Source organism: Gigantopelta aegis, chromosome 6 (assembly GCF_016097555.1).
Source record: "Gigantopelta aegis isolate Gae_Host chromosome 6, Gae_host_genome, whole genome shotgun sequence".
NCBI classification, from domain to species: Eukaryota; Metazoa; Mollusca; class Gastropoda; order Neomphalida; family Peltospiridae; genus Gigantopelta; species Gigantopelta aegis.
The window spans coordinates 26,742,528-26,757,868 of record NC_054704.1 but is presented as its reverse complement, the minus strand read 5'-3'; the positions used below and the strand labels follow the sequence as shown (position 1 = coordinate 26,757,868).

The window sequence follows — 15,341 nt, the reverse complement described above, 5'->3', positions numbered from 1 at the left end:
GTACAGGACAATGACACCCTAGCACATTATTAAATCAGCAATGGTTAGGTATTTCATGTATGTAAGTGCAACACATATATAGTCTAGAAAATGAACTTTAAAAAAAACCACCCACTAACCAGGCAGAACAAAACATACCACAGGTTAAAAAAGAAATGAAAAGTTTGTTTTATTTAACGACGCCACTAGAGCACATTGATTTTTTATCTTATCATCAGCTATTGAACGTCAAACACATGGTCATTCTGACACGTTTTTTTAGAGGAAACCCGCTGTCACCACATAGGCTACTCTTTTTACGATAGGCAGCAAGTGATCTTTTATTTGCGCTTCCCACAGACAGGATAGTACAAACCATGGCCTTTGTTGAACCAGTTATGGATCACTGGTCGGTGCAAGTGGTTTACACCTATCCATTGAGCCTTGCGGAGCACTCACTCAGGGTTTGGAGTCGGTATCTGGATTAAAAATCCCATGCCTCGACTGGGATCCGAACCCAGTACCTACCAGCCTGTAGACCGATGGCCTAACCATGATACCACAGAGGCTAGTACCACAGGTTAAGGCATATAACCCAACTACATATATATGGTTGTTAGATTGATCCTAAAAACTGGTGGGCTTTACACAAATTTAGACTCTACTACTACTGAACTACATCTCACTCTTTTTTGTTGCTTAATAACACCACTAGAGCACATTGATTTATTAATCATCGGCTACTGGATGTCAATCATTTGGTAATTCTGACATATGGCCTTAGAGAGGAAACTCACTACATTTTTCCATTAGTAGAAAGAGATCTTTTATATGCAACATCCCACAGACAGGATAGCACATACCACGGCCTTTGATATGCCAATCGTGGTGCACTGGCTGGAATGAGAAATAGCCCAATGGGCCCACTGACAGGTTTTAATACATTGAATTCACTTGTAACTAATATTGATGAAACAGTAGCTGCTCTAGCTAAAAGTTTACACAGTTCACAACAGATATCATCAGATATCCTACAGGTATATGTCACCAAGTTGAATACCAAGTTGAATAACAAGTTATTCCCAGTATAAGTTTACCTCCATGCACAATGTACTTCAGTTACTCCACAAACAATAATACATCCAGTACAAATGTTCAACACAAAAGTCAGGTGTGCAGTTAAATATATTATCAGGCCTGAACCAGTTTTAACAGGTATGGAGACACACTTGTTATCAGTTACTTAATCTGCATGCTGACATCCAAGCAAGGAAAAGGAAACCGAGCTGCTGGTGATGACATCTATAAGGTAAAAGACCATGACCTAGCAATGACATGTTTAATATAGTCCACGTAACTCAATCCCTACACACAACTCAATCACATGGCTTGACAGGTACACCAAATGCAAACACTCATTTTTAACTGATGGAAAATATTTACTGTAAACTGATGGGAAATATTTAGCAGAAATTTTGTTTTGACAACTAATCAACAGTAAGACCATACAAGGGGCTGTTCATAATTTACAACAAATGTATATATATAGTGGGGATGATGGGGTTATTATCAGTGTTTGTGTTTAAAATGGGGGTGGGTGGGTGGTGTTAACCGATAAAAATAGCCCTTACAAAATCAACATTTTTGTGTATACTTTTGGAATATTAGCACATACAAAAAAAGAGTATTATTTTTTGTATATCTAAGAAAATGTTGATGACTTAATGGTCGTTAAATGTACTAATAGCTATACAGCTTTTAAAGTTTCTCTTTTGCAATGATAGTTATTTGGTGCTAATGATATACATATTTTTAATTACATTATTTTCTTTTAAAAATCAGTCAAATGCATTATTTAGTAATGTTCCAGCCAGTGCACCACAACTGGTATATCAAATACCATGGTATGTGCTATCCTGTCTGTTGGATGGTGCATATAAAAGATCCCTTGCTACTAATGGAAAAATAGAAGTGGGTTTCCTCTCTATGAGTTTCTTCCCTCAAGATCTGTGTGGTCCATAACCATATAACCGTAAATAAAATGTGTTGAGTGCATCTTTAAATAAACCATTTTCCTTCTCATACATGTCTCCTACCGGTCCCAACAATTTTTCGTATCTCCTAAATTCAAGGGCCATAACTCTGAAAAGTGGGTAAATCACCACTAAACTTCAACTTGATCTGTAAAGCTATATACAAATGATAAAGCTATATACAAAATTTCATCTTGATATCTCCAGGCATTGCAAAAATCCAGAAAACTAATTTTTACATCTCCTAAGTTCAAGGGACATAACTGTATCAAACATAGGTAAATCATTATGAAGGTCAAACTTGATCTGTAACAGTATATGATAAAACCATACACAAAATTTGAACTCAATATCTCAAAGCCTTCTGCAAAAAACATCCGGTAAACATATGTGGGACAGACGGATGGACGGAGATGAACCCTATAGTCCCTTCTGGTTAGACCAGTAGGGGACTAATAAATCAATGTTAAACAAAACAAACTTTATTTAGTAATGTGCGAGCAAAACATTTTCAATCGCAATTCTGCACTGGAATTTTATGTACAAAGACCACATAATCTTAACACAAAACTGTAACACCACACATTGTTGGTTCACTTAATTACTTAAAGAATAATATTTGTTACTTTAATTTTTAATTATTTTTTTCATTATAAAATAAACATAAATAAAAAGTTGCATTGATAATTAAACTAAATAACAATAAAATAATAAATAAAATAAAGCCAGGACTTTAGATTGCACCAAGGTTGAGGTGATAAAGGGTGTGTCCAAAACACATTGACCCATAATAAACAAGTCCAAGGTTCAAGCATGCTGTCCTGGACACACACCTCAGAAATCTGGGCTGTCTGTCCAGGACAGTGGGTTAGTTGTTAGTGAGATAGAAGAGGGTGTAGTGGTTTTACACCTACCCAGTGAGTCATTAAAACTTGCAGTGAACCCTGTACTTAACAGCCGTATGTCTGATGGCTAAGCCATGACACTACCTGCAAGGCCGGTTGCCAAATTAAGTACAAACATGCTAACCTCAAAACATTTCACCTCAAAATATATAGAATGTTCAGCTGTAATTTGATTAAAATAACTTGAAATGTATTTCTGAATAAGTGCAACCCTTTACTAGCTATTATTAACTTTTACTGCTAAAAAAAAAGACCTTGGTATATTTAGAACAGACAAAAAACTTGTAGTAACCAAATTAGTGTGATCTACAGCGTGAAATGTTAAAGTTAAAGTTTGTTTTATTTAACGACACCACTAGAGCACACTGATTAATTAATCATCGGCTATTGGATGTCAAACAGCTAGTAATTTTAACACATCAGAGGAAACCTGCTATGTACATTTTCTTAATGCAGCAAGGGATCTTTTACAATTTTATATGCATTTTCCCACAGACAGGTAAGCATATATCACAGCCTTTGACCAGTTGTGATGCAAGCACCGCAAGCGAGCACTCAACCGACTGAGCTAAATCCCCCCCCCCCCCCCCCCCCCCCCCTATAGCCATGAAAGCACTGAGAAGATGACAATTGGAAAGCACATAAAATTTACCTTCATTACACCAGCCTGAAATGTCAGCTTTGGTATTCAAAGTACTTATCTAAAATCCCCCACCCACACACACCCGGGGTTCTGCCAGAAAATAATTTCAGGGTATGTAATAAAAACAAAAACAGACAGTCTATTAGGTGGTTACAGGTTTGAAATATTTTGAAATTCAATGCTACATTTCATGAACTTTGACAAAGTTTAAACAGCAATTGTCTTATTATAATCTTTCTAAAAAAAAAATAAAGTGTATCCATTAATTTCCAAGATTTTAGGGTAAATAATTTTACCCTTCGTGCCCTCTGACAGAACACACACCCCACGCCTACCCCGTGCTGTAGCAAATCTGCAATTTTAGAACAAAAATTTTAGCTTTTCAGGTAAAATGAGCTGGCCTGAAACCTTTTCACCATGTTTTTCCATCATTCTACTCACAATATTTGTTGTGATCCATGTAGCTGTTTGGCAGTAAAATTAATTATATGAATAAATGGCTTTTTTTTTTAATTTGGACAAAAATCAGCCTTCTCCATACAAAAATGGGAGCCTGTACGCTTATGAAAACTAGTTCCATCGTTGTCCAAAACTGCGTTTCGGCTACCAATAAAAACATGAATACACTACCTACAAAAAGAATATTATATATTTTTTGGTTACAATATATAAAATAACATACATTCCAATCGGTTAACGAAAAAATATCAACAATGTGTAATGCCATCTGGTAAACAGGAACGTATTTAGCTTCTAACTGTATTTAAGCACATGCATTTGAAAAAATAACCTCTGGGACTGTTCATTATTATGTATCATCGCCATTTTTGTCAATATTAAATGCCCTCCATCCCCCCTGTAATGTCCCATAACTCTAGACAATACACACACCCCAAAATATTACATAACTCTTGGCAACTCCCCATCATCTATAAATGAGTCATGTGGTGGAAGTAATATAATCTTAACATATTGTTTTGCCATTTCGAAAAGTGCAAATACCCATTACAACTCGATTTATAATCATTATTGTGTGTATACATCTAGCTATAACTATGTTAAACATTGTTGCCGTGACAGCACCCACCCATGCCTTCGAGCATCACGTAATATTTGAATGGCCACTTTTTGTGCATGTGTGGTTCATCATTTTCCATTTTTAAAGTTACTACCTGGTACATGAACAAAAATATATGTTTTTTAAATATGCTCAGTGGACGAACACTTTCATTAATATTTTTTTTAAAGGAAAAATAGTTTATCAAGAGCTCTCAGTTCATATCTTTTCCACTATGATTGCCAAGAACACTTGATGTCCATACATTCATACCAGTGAATAGTTTGTAAACCATAAATTTTCTAATGAACTGTTTCTTAATTTACATAATAATGTTCCCGAACTGTGAAAAAAAACACCTCATAAATGCACGACAAGCATAATGCTGAACTTCTACAAATGAACAACTTCGGTGGGTATATTTTATTTCAATAAATGCTTGAAAGCATTAATAACAAAACAACAACAACATTATTTTATTAAGCAAAGATGTTAATTCAGAATCCCAGTTTACGACCAGTTATTACCAGACTATTATTTGCTATTGCCAGATGATCTGAATGTGACTTCTGAATTTCTTGATCCTACTTGGACAACTCAAGGTAAATAACAATGCATAATGATGACCTAATAAACATATGCAATATTAGCTTTTCCTATTCAATGGAACGGTTTTCGATAGGAAGAGATTTTTTTTAACCTTTGTTTTGTCGCTTTTTAGTTTTGGTTTCAGTGAATACGGAGTTTTTATTTTAAATGTTTACATAATATGATAATTGACGTCGATTCAATCAGATATTACCAACAGTTAACAAACCCTCTGAATAAAATAAACAAACTCACCTATAATTTACTTTTTGTGTCACACAAAACATACTCTTGTTCTTGTTAAACAGCGATCCCAAGTTGATACGCTACGTTTTTCTATGGCTTTATTTCGTACCGTAGATCATTTCGTACCAAGGCTAAGTCGTACCATGACATCGTGGGTACGTCCCTCTGTACTTAACGTTATCTAACGCAAGAGGTTTTGTGCTTTAAATTTCCAAAATGTCCACCAGTCGTCATTGATATACTATATTATGCGTATACTGTATTCATATATTGCACCACAAATTATGAATTTATTATTTTATTTCAATTACCTATCATAAAAACGGGCGATTTTTGTTTACTCCCTTCCCCGTATAAAGTTTTTTAAAATTAATTTCTTCTTTATTTTGTGCTTACGAGGCCATAATATAATTTCAATTATTTGCAATTGCAACTGGCCTATAAGAGGCATAGTATGCAACACATTCTTCTTCTTAAACAATAAATAATATGGCTGCTTAAAAGTAAGTAATGAACAGCTAGACTGAAAATATAGGCAATGTTACCTCGCCGATATTGCCTACGGTGTAAAATCAAAAAGATACCTTATTTACAGTGTCCTATTCTAAAATAAAAGATGTCATGATTTTAGTGTTGCTTTTAAAATATTAAAATTCAGACAGAGGCAGATCAAGTAAAAATTGCAATAGATATTGTTTTCTTTTCTTTTAAAGTCATTGTTACGTATTGTACTTATTCTAAATCGTCCGGGTGAGGAACTTATTTTCACCCTGTATTATTTATTGTAAACATACATGGCCTCTGATCGCTAAAATGACAGCAGTAGAACTGGGCTCAAATTCTATTTCTGCAATGAATACTGTAGAAAATAGTAGCGCATCCACTGACGTAAATGATGCAGAGGACGACAGTTCCAAAAAGAAAGAGGAAGAAGAGCTGGAAAAGTTGGTTTAAAAGCAATAAGATAGTTAAAAGAAACGTCTTGGACTAATACGCCCTTACACACAGTGACACACACCACATAGGCACACTGGTTCCATATTACACCCATCTTCCTGTAGACTGAGTGTAGACAATCAAGATATACCTCAGGTTATGGCTTATTCTTTGATAGCCTGAAGGGACATAGAATGTGTGGTTCTTCTACATTCGAACCTTATTATCCTAAACTAGTCATCGAATTCCATCCCCCATCGAATTCCATCCCATATCACTTCCCCACTCGTTCTAATAACACTGTGCAAGCACAAACTTTAATACCACTGCACTAACCAAGCCTCGATCGATCAATATTGAAAATGAGGGTGGAAAAAGGTATGATTTTTTTTTTGTCTCCCTTGTACAGTACTGGTAATTCTATTAGTGCATACAGGAACCATATCCAAAGGTTATAATACATTAAAATCATTATAAATGAATAGACTAGATTTGACAGATCGGTAATGATTGTCATCTGCTTGAGTTGTCTATATTTGGTAACAAGTCACATGACTGACACTCTTAAAGGGGTGTGTATATGGAAGGTTGTTTGTGTCAGATCCACAATTGTTATTGAGAAACAACATTTTTTTACATTTCGTAGAAGAAAGCTTTTTATTTTTTTTCAATTGCCTACAAAAGTTGTTAGCACAAGAAACCCATTTGCCTATATTCATGAAAATTTATTGTCTACTTCAGGCCTGCACAAATTGCACGAATGACCATTTCGTTCGTGCATCGGTTATGCCATTTTTTTGGCATAACCGATTTACTGTTCATGTAAAATTGACTGAATGATTAGTCCCGGCAACATACCAACATATTTTTGTCACGAGTACAAACATTAGACTTGTTCCCGACGCAGTGCTTTTTTGTAGCGCGTGACATAACCAGTCAGGTTTGTATACATATCTTATGAAGTAGGTGCATATCCATTGGTTGTTAGAAGGCGTTATAGCCAAATTTAACCAATCAAAAATGGCGATATTGTGATGGTCATTACAATCGCGAACTGGATCAGCAACCAGGGTAAACCAGAGTCACAGTGACCCTGTTATTAACTGTAATTCCGCATTGGATAGTGACAGTGACAACGACAACAGTGTCAATGATAATGACAGAGACAGTATCAGTATCCACTGTTCCTCAGATGAGGAGGATAGCACTGAGTCTCCCATTCAGGACTGAATGTCATGACATTATATACACATAAAAGACTAATATTATAAAATTAATGGTAAGAGATTGCCTAGCCCGAGTATTCTGATTGTAAGAGACAGTTATATACGCTCTCATTACAGTCTGAGACCAAGCTATGTAATTTTCTGGCAATCGCTGCCCACCAAAAAGTAGTCAAAGATTCCCGCTCTAATACCACAACAATCCTATGTTTGATGTCAAATACATTTACATCGATAATTTTCGAGTTCCTTGATTAAAAAAACCCCAATCAGATATTAATAACTAATACACACACTACAGAAAGAAACCTGACAGCGCCCACATTCAGCTAAGTTTCGTCAAACAGAATTCTAAGTTCGCCAACCTATATCGTGACTAGTGTCACATGATTGCCCACTCAGCCATTCCGTCTTCTAGGGGCCGTCACATACAATAATACGACAAGTGGCCGACAATCACCAAAAAAGAAAAGAAGTTTACTCGGGCTAGAGAAAGAAAGAAATGTTTTATTTAACGACACACTCAACACATTTTTATTTACGGTTATATATGGCGTCAGACATATGGTTACGGACCACATAGATTTTGAGAGGAAACCCGCTGTCGCCACTACATGAGCTACTCTTTCCGATTAGCAGCAAGGGATCTTTTATTTGCGCTTCCCACAGGCAGGATAGCACAAACCATGGCCTTTGTTGAACCAGTTATGGATCACTGGTCGGTGCAAGTGGTTTACACCTACCCATTGAGCCTTGAGGTTTGGAGTCGGTGTCTGGATTAAAAATCCCATGCCTCGACTAGGATCCGAACCCAGTACCTACCAGCCTGTAGACCAATGGCGTAACCACGACGCCACTGAGGCCGGTCATCGGGCTAGAGATTGCCTTGCAGTGAATTCTTATTTATTCACATGTAGTTATGCACACATGATGATGTCTTTTATATAATAGGTGACGCCTGACATTCACTATGTTTTGGTAATTTATTACAGTAGTCCAAATTATTATTATTATTTTTGAATCTCTTAAACATTTGTATACATATACTTTTTACTTGCCATTGTCACTCTCTTGTTTCTCAAAATTAAGCTTTTGTTGTTTTTGTTTTGTTTTTTTAATTATAAAGAAAAAACCCCAGGTTATTCAACCCAAAATAGGTTATGCAAAATCTTTTGGCATAACCCCTTTTCAGGTTATGCAAATTTTTAATTTGCGCAGGCCTGTACTTAAAAAGCTGTTAAAAGTGGCATGACTGTTTACAAAGCATCTAAAAAAATCAAATTCTAAAACAAACTATAAAGAACAAAACAGCAAGGGGAACTTTCTAATCTCGAACACAGTGGTGTTGGTCGACAACCAATGTTCACCAAAAATTTGTATATATGTTCATAATTCATTTACGTTTGCTTCATTGGCAGTCTGTTGTGTTGTTCCCACAATTTTATGATGGGTGACCCATTCATCTATTTCTCGCTCCAGCCAGTGCACCATGACTGGTATGTGCTATCCTGTCTATGGGATGGTGCATATAAAAGATCCTTTGCTACTACTGGATAAAAATGTAGAGGGTTTCCTGTTAGACTATATATCAAAATTACCAAATGTTTGACATCCAATAGCTGATGATTAATAAATCAGTGTGCTCTAGTGGTGTCATTAAACAAAACAAACTTTAACTGACAGGAATGCAGAAGTAAGTAATGGCAACTGTGCCAGATTATTCATCTTCATTATCGAGGACCAAATGTTTGTTGTGATGAGTATTCGGAATAAGTGAAATCAGTATTAATAGTTGGTATAGTTGTTAAAACATTAAAATACAAAAATGGTATTAGGAGCAGCAGGTTTATTACTTGTAAACATATATTTTTTACATTTGCTTGCGCTATAATTATTTTATACGGTGGATGGTTTGAAACACAATAGTGACCAGGTTTTTGTTAATGCTTCCTTCATTCTGAAATGTTTTTATTGAAACAATTTTTAAAAAGAAAATGCATTTATTGAATTAGAATGGGGATAACTATGTTGTATTTGACCATTTGCAGACGTTCTTGCTGGTTTTACAGTCCCAAATATCTGTTTCACCGTCTCCATTCTGCATCGCGGGTAAAACTCCGTTTGCAACTGTAAAACCAGCATGAATGTCCACAAATGGTCAAATACAACATAGTTATCCTCTAAATAACGTCAGGTACATCAACACTCAGTTTTATAATTGATTAAATACATGTATGTAAGTAAAATTGTGTTTTTCTCTTTTTAGGTTGGCAATGAATGAAATTCTGATAGAAACAAAAAGACGTGCTGAAACTGCTAGAGAACTTGGAGCACTGGGGTGGTTAGTTTCAATTAGAACTATATCTTAGATCCAGCTGCTCAGATCTTTTAAAAATCTATTCATTGTAACTACCATTTTATATGCTTATTTATTACACACCAGTGTAAGATATTGCTCATGTCATAACAATCACTCAATATCTAACTAGTGTAATATTGGCGTGACATGAGCGTGATGTGGATCACTTGCTGACCCAATTCGTAAAAAAAATAACGTAGTAGATCTCGATATCTGCTTACTTCTGCGTTGCAGCTTGTTTGCAGTTGGTTTGTAATAAATAAAATACTAAACTTGTTTGCCTGTCATAACATTATTATGAAACTTGTGAACAGTGTTGGTATCTGTCTTGCTTTCGCTCGTCAGATACCAAAACTGTTCACTCATTTCATAAAAATGGTATGACAGGCAAGTTTGTTTAGTATTCTATATTAAGCTCTTACAGTATCATCTCAGTATTGTAAAATTGGTCATCGGACTACAGGTTGGTAGATACAGGGTTCGCAGCCCAGTACTGGATCCAACCCAAAGGCCATGGACAAAACTTGTAAATGCAAAAACTATGATAGGGCCAACTATATTAATAGATCTAAGCAATCTGTAAAGCACTATACACATAAGCTACTATTATTAATAATCTATCTCAGTTGGGGGAAACAAGCTCATTAAGAGGCTTAGTCAATGACAATATTGCAGGACAGTAAAGAAAAGGTCAAGCTCGTATTTCAGAACCAAAACTACATGGCACAAAATGAAAGTACCTGTAGGCTGGATGAATGCAGTATACATTGTATGCTGGTTGACAGTGAACTCTTTGATATTGGCGCTGCAGTGCATATACAGCTATTACATGGAATAATACAGCAATATAATCCATTGTTCTCACAATAGTGGTTAATTCAACTCTCATTTATCAAAGAAAGTTTGTTTTGTTTAATGACACCACTGGAGCACATTGATTAATTAATCATGGACGTCAAACATTTGGTAATTTTGACTCATAGTCATCAGAGGAAACCTGCTACATTTTTTCTAATGCAGCAAGGGATCTTTTATATGCACTTTCCCACAGACAGGAAAACACATACCACAGCCTTTGTCCAGTTGTAGTGCTGCAACGATAAACCGGTATACCGGTATACCGCGATAATTGATCAGCTCGATACAAACCGCGGTACAGTTTTGCGTATCGCGATTTGTATACGCTATTTTTGTTCCTTGTATCTTATTTGACTTGAAATAGGCAAACAAACAAACAAACAAAAACCACATCATTTTATTAATTGGTGATGACAGAAAATGTAACAATCACGTCAAGCGTAGTCGGCTTACTTGTTGGCATACGAAGTGATAGGTCGGTTATACTTGGTTCTAACTTCTAAACAAAACGTGTTAAAAGTCCAGTGAAAATAACCAATTAACAATAATTACAAATAAATGTTTTGTTACTTACACATTATCATTCATTGTTCATTTACGTTGGAATACGGCTACGGCTATCATCTTCAAAGAAATAAACCAACAAATGAGAATCACACTTTGCTGTTTTTCACTGAACTCTGAATACTTCAGCCGATCGTTCAAAATACCTCGGCTAATAACCTCGGAAAAGCCCGATAGTAAGGATTTCCGAATGTGACAATTTATAAATAGTTTGACACCGTCACACCGGTGTTCTAGTAGACTAGTATTGTGTTAAAAAAAAAAAATATGGCCTAAAATATTTAGCCTGACAGCTGAAACTAATAAAGATCATTAAAAAGTTATGGCTTCTGTTTTCATTACAAAAACAACCCATAAATATTAAATTTAAATAATATCAACTATATTGCAATACATATTGCAATACAGTTTCTTATATCGCAATATATCACAATACGGTTTTGACCGTATCGTTGCACCCCTATCCAGTTGTGGTGCCATTTATTAAAGATGTTTGTTTTGATGTAGTTAACTCCTACCTGAGTACATGTACTCTTGTTAACTTCTCAAAATCATTGTCAGAATTTTTACTTACTCAATTAGTCTGTTACTTATTTAGATTAGTCAGTGAAGTATTATGCAAAAGCATTTTCTGATAATTTCTAAAATTGTGATGCAAATGTCTGTTGCGGTGAAAAAACTTTTGTTTTAGCTAGTCTCAGAAATGTTCAGTATTTTTCATAAAATTTAATCGGTCAGTCATTTACACAAAAGTTTAGTAGCCAAATAATTTTTTAAACCAATCTGTTTAAAAAACACTTAGCATTTGGCTAATTCAATAACAGAGAAGTTGGGCTGATTAACATTCTTGAATCAAGATTGGGTAAAAGTAGCTCAAACCTCTAACCATATCAACCTGTATGGCAGTATAGTACATGTACAGTGAAACCTCTCAAAACCGGACTGTCTGTAAATTGGAATTTCCCCAAAACCGGACCGTCTGTAAATTGGAATTTCCCCAAAACCGGACGTTTTTCGTGATCCCTTTTAAAATATTTGTTCAGAAGAGAACCTCTGTAAATCAGATACCTGTTAAAACTGAACTTTTTACTTGATCCTGAGCATGTCCGGTTTAGAGGAGTTTCACTGTAGTTTGTATTGTTAAAGCTAGTATTTGTTCACGTCCATTTTGCTTTGGCAATTAAATTACAATTTTTTTTAAAACAAAAAACACTGAGTTGTTTTACATCTTTGTAATTTCTTACTTATCTGATATAATTCTGCATACAGTTTGATCCCCCTGATTAGGGCAACTACATCAACTCTTTAAGTTATGTGCCATAATATGTATCATTATTTGTCTCTTATCTTTGTAGGCAAAAGTCTCCACTGCTTCCTGTAAACAAACAGTTTCTAAAGAACACATTGGTCAGCACACTGAGAAGTGTACCAGAAGTTAAAAAGGACAAGAAACTAAGAGAGCAACAAATCTGGAAGAATCCAGAATATAAGCGTAACTACCGACGTCGCAATTCCGACAATGATGAAGGAAGGTCAAGACACAGAGATCAACCCACGAAATTAGACGAGAGAGACCAAAGTTCATCTAAAGACTCTAATCGAAGATTTCGACTTAGTCAGCCATCTAATGACAGATATGTTCATTCTCGTCACAGTGATAGACAACGTTCTTCTCAAAACAAGACACGTGACTCAGGTTCCAGTAAAAACTCTGATCCAAGTCTTAACAAGAACGAGTTAAAATCAGAAACTGATCAGGCCCAAACTAAAGAGAAAGGGACTAATTCTGTGGATAACAATTCAAAGGAAAATGACCAGGCAAAATCTGACTCAAAGAATGATTCGGCGATATTAAATGAGAAAGAAATGGCTGTTGACAATGATCTGAAATTAAAGGAAGAGGAGCAGAATATATCTAATGAACCTGAACACAAAGTTCGTTCACGGTCACTCAAAAGAAAACGATCAAAGACTCGTGGTGAGAAAAATGCATCTTCAAAGAAGAGAAAACATCACAGCAAGCATAAAAAAGATGGTGAAAAGAAACACAAAAGTAAAAGAAAGTCCAAAAAGCACAAAAAGAAGGATTCTGAAATGTAACAGAATTGTGTACAGTATTGCTGTTTTACCTGGGCATTTAATTATACTTAGTTACACATATCACCGAGTTCATTTCACATTCATAAACATTTACATTTTAACAGTCATGTTCATACTTACTACTGTCCATATCTTTCACAGAAAAAAAATACAAAATTTGTTTTCTTGTGTGTACATCTATACAACATCAGTAAATGATTAGTGGACCACTAGCCCGAGTACTCTGCCATTCGAGAGCTAGCACAGAGATAACTATATAGTGAAAACACAGAATGGCTGCCTTTCAAAATGTATCATCGGGTAGGGAACAATTCCCGCTCTAATACAACAATAACCCTGTTTGACTCTAAATACCATTACATTGATCATTTTCGAGTTCGCTAATATTTGACATATTAATCACTGATACACACACTACAGGAAGAAACCCATCAGCAGCCATGTATTTAACTGGAACATTATTGAAAGGGGATGCAGTCTGGTTCCTTCTTGTAGTGTGTGTATTGGTGGTTAATATTTGTTATTGGCAAACTTAAAAATGATCAATGTAATGGTATTTAGTACCAAACATAGGGTTATTGTTTTATTAGAGTGGGCATCATTGCCTACTCGGTGATGGGCAGCCATTCCATGTTTTCACTATACACCTGATAGTTAACTCATAACTGTCCAAATGTCTGTCTAGGTCTCGAATGGCAGAATATTCGGGCTAGTAGACCACATGACACTTCTAAGATGTAGCATAAAGTTCATACATTGCTTCATAACTGAAATTTGCTATAACAAAGTTGATCCTACTTGAAATCCTACTAGAACTGCTGCATGACAATCCTTAGTGAAGCTTTTCGTAATACTGATTTGTTTGGCCTTTGTCCATCGTTCATCTAGCAACATTTTCTTTAAAGCCTTCTAGAGTTTTAATTGGATTGTTCTAAAACATGGTACAATGATCTTCTAGTGCACTACACAACTAAGAGAGAGAGGTTGATTTAGCAATTTTTTTATATTTATTCATTTTATTTTTAATTTAAATTGAAAATTTGAAAGTCTGATCCTCTCCTAGAGTTTGGATCGGATAGTTATGAAACTTGGTACTATAATTCTCTGGGGCAGTGACCACAAACTAATAGTGAGATATGTTGGAACTTTTGGATTTTTGTTATATTAAAAGAAAGATTAAATAGAATATTTAAAATTGAATGTCTGTCTTCAAGAGATTTAATAGGATAGTTCTGAAACTCAGATATATAGATTCTCAGTGGCAATCTTCATAAATTAACAGAGGAATGAATGTTTAAAGGCACCATACCACAAAATATACTTTGGGAATTGAATGTCAGTTAAATTAAAACAGCATTTAGCATTCAATTGTTTTTGTCTGTTTTCTCCAAGAGTTAAAGTAAAAAGATTTAAATAAACATTTAGCATTCAAAATTTGAAAGTCTCTCTTCTCATAGTTTTTATCAAATAGTTATGAAATTTGGTACTCTGATATAACTTATAGTGCTCTTTATAGTGCCTTTTTGTATTGTGAATTAGCCAGGTTGTTCATGTGTACCACTTAGTCGTTAAGATTTTGTATTGCTTCACGCTGATCAGATGTACAAAAGATAGAAATCGTATGTAAACACTGAACAGCAGCCAAGTAGGGTTCCACTACAGCAGCCAAAATCATGCTTTTTTAAAATATGTCTCATAGAGTTAATTGGATAATTCTTAAACTTTACAAATTAATGGTTTATCGTCTGCTAGTGTTAAAGTTTGTTTTGTTTAACGACACCACTAGAACACATTGATTAATTATTTAGTCATCAGCTATTGGATGTCAAACATTTGGTCATTCTGACACA

General features: G+C 35.1%; 2 protein-coding genes across 3 annotated transcripts in view; one reads left to right on the top strand and one right to left on the bottom strand.

The window, feature by feature from the left end:
- LOC121375300 (kinase D-interacting substrate of 220 kDa B-like) overlaps window positions 1-5,540 on the bottom strand; it is a 44,398-nt gene extending 38,858 nt beyond the window's left edge. Inside the window, exon 1 of one of the 2 annotated variants that reach the window (XM_041502683.1) lies at window positions 5,461-5,540. The gene's annotated coding sequence lies outside the window, so the exon portion shown is untranslated. Of the gene's footprint in view, window positions 1-1,076; window positions 1,215-5,460 lie in introns of those variants that run through there. The other variant, XM_041502684.1, reaches the window with a different exon arrangement.
- A 716-nt stretch (window positions 5,541-6,256) lies between these two features.
- On the top strand, window positions 6,257-14,686 carry LOC121374248 (protein FAM133-like). Its single transcript, XM_041501267.1, has 3 exons — window positions 6,257-6,395; window positions 9,877-9,951; window positions 12,747-14,686. The coding sequence occupies exons 1-3, from the start codon at window positions 6,265-6,267 to the stop codon at window positions 13,489-13,491; spliced, it is 951 nt and encodes a 316-aa protein (XP_041357201.1). The 5' UTR covers window positions 6,257-6,264; the 3' UTR covers window positions 13,492-14,686.
- The last annotated feature ends 655 nt before the right edge of the window (window positions 14,687-15,341 follow it).

Coding starts and splice junctions, on each gene's coding strand:
- LOC121374248 (XM_041501267.1), top strand. CDS start 6,265: ATGACAGCAGTAGAACTGGGCTCAAATTCTATTTCTGCAATGAATACT. Junction 6,396..9,876: donor GAGGAAGAAGAGCTGGAAAA/GTTGGTTTAAAA, acceptor TTCTCTTTTTAG/GTTGGCAATGAATGAAATTC. Junction 9,952..12,746: donor GAACTTGGAGCACTGGGGTG/GTTAGTTTCAAT, acceptor TTATCTTTGTAG/GCAAAAGTCTCCACTGCTTC.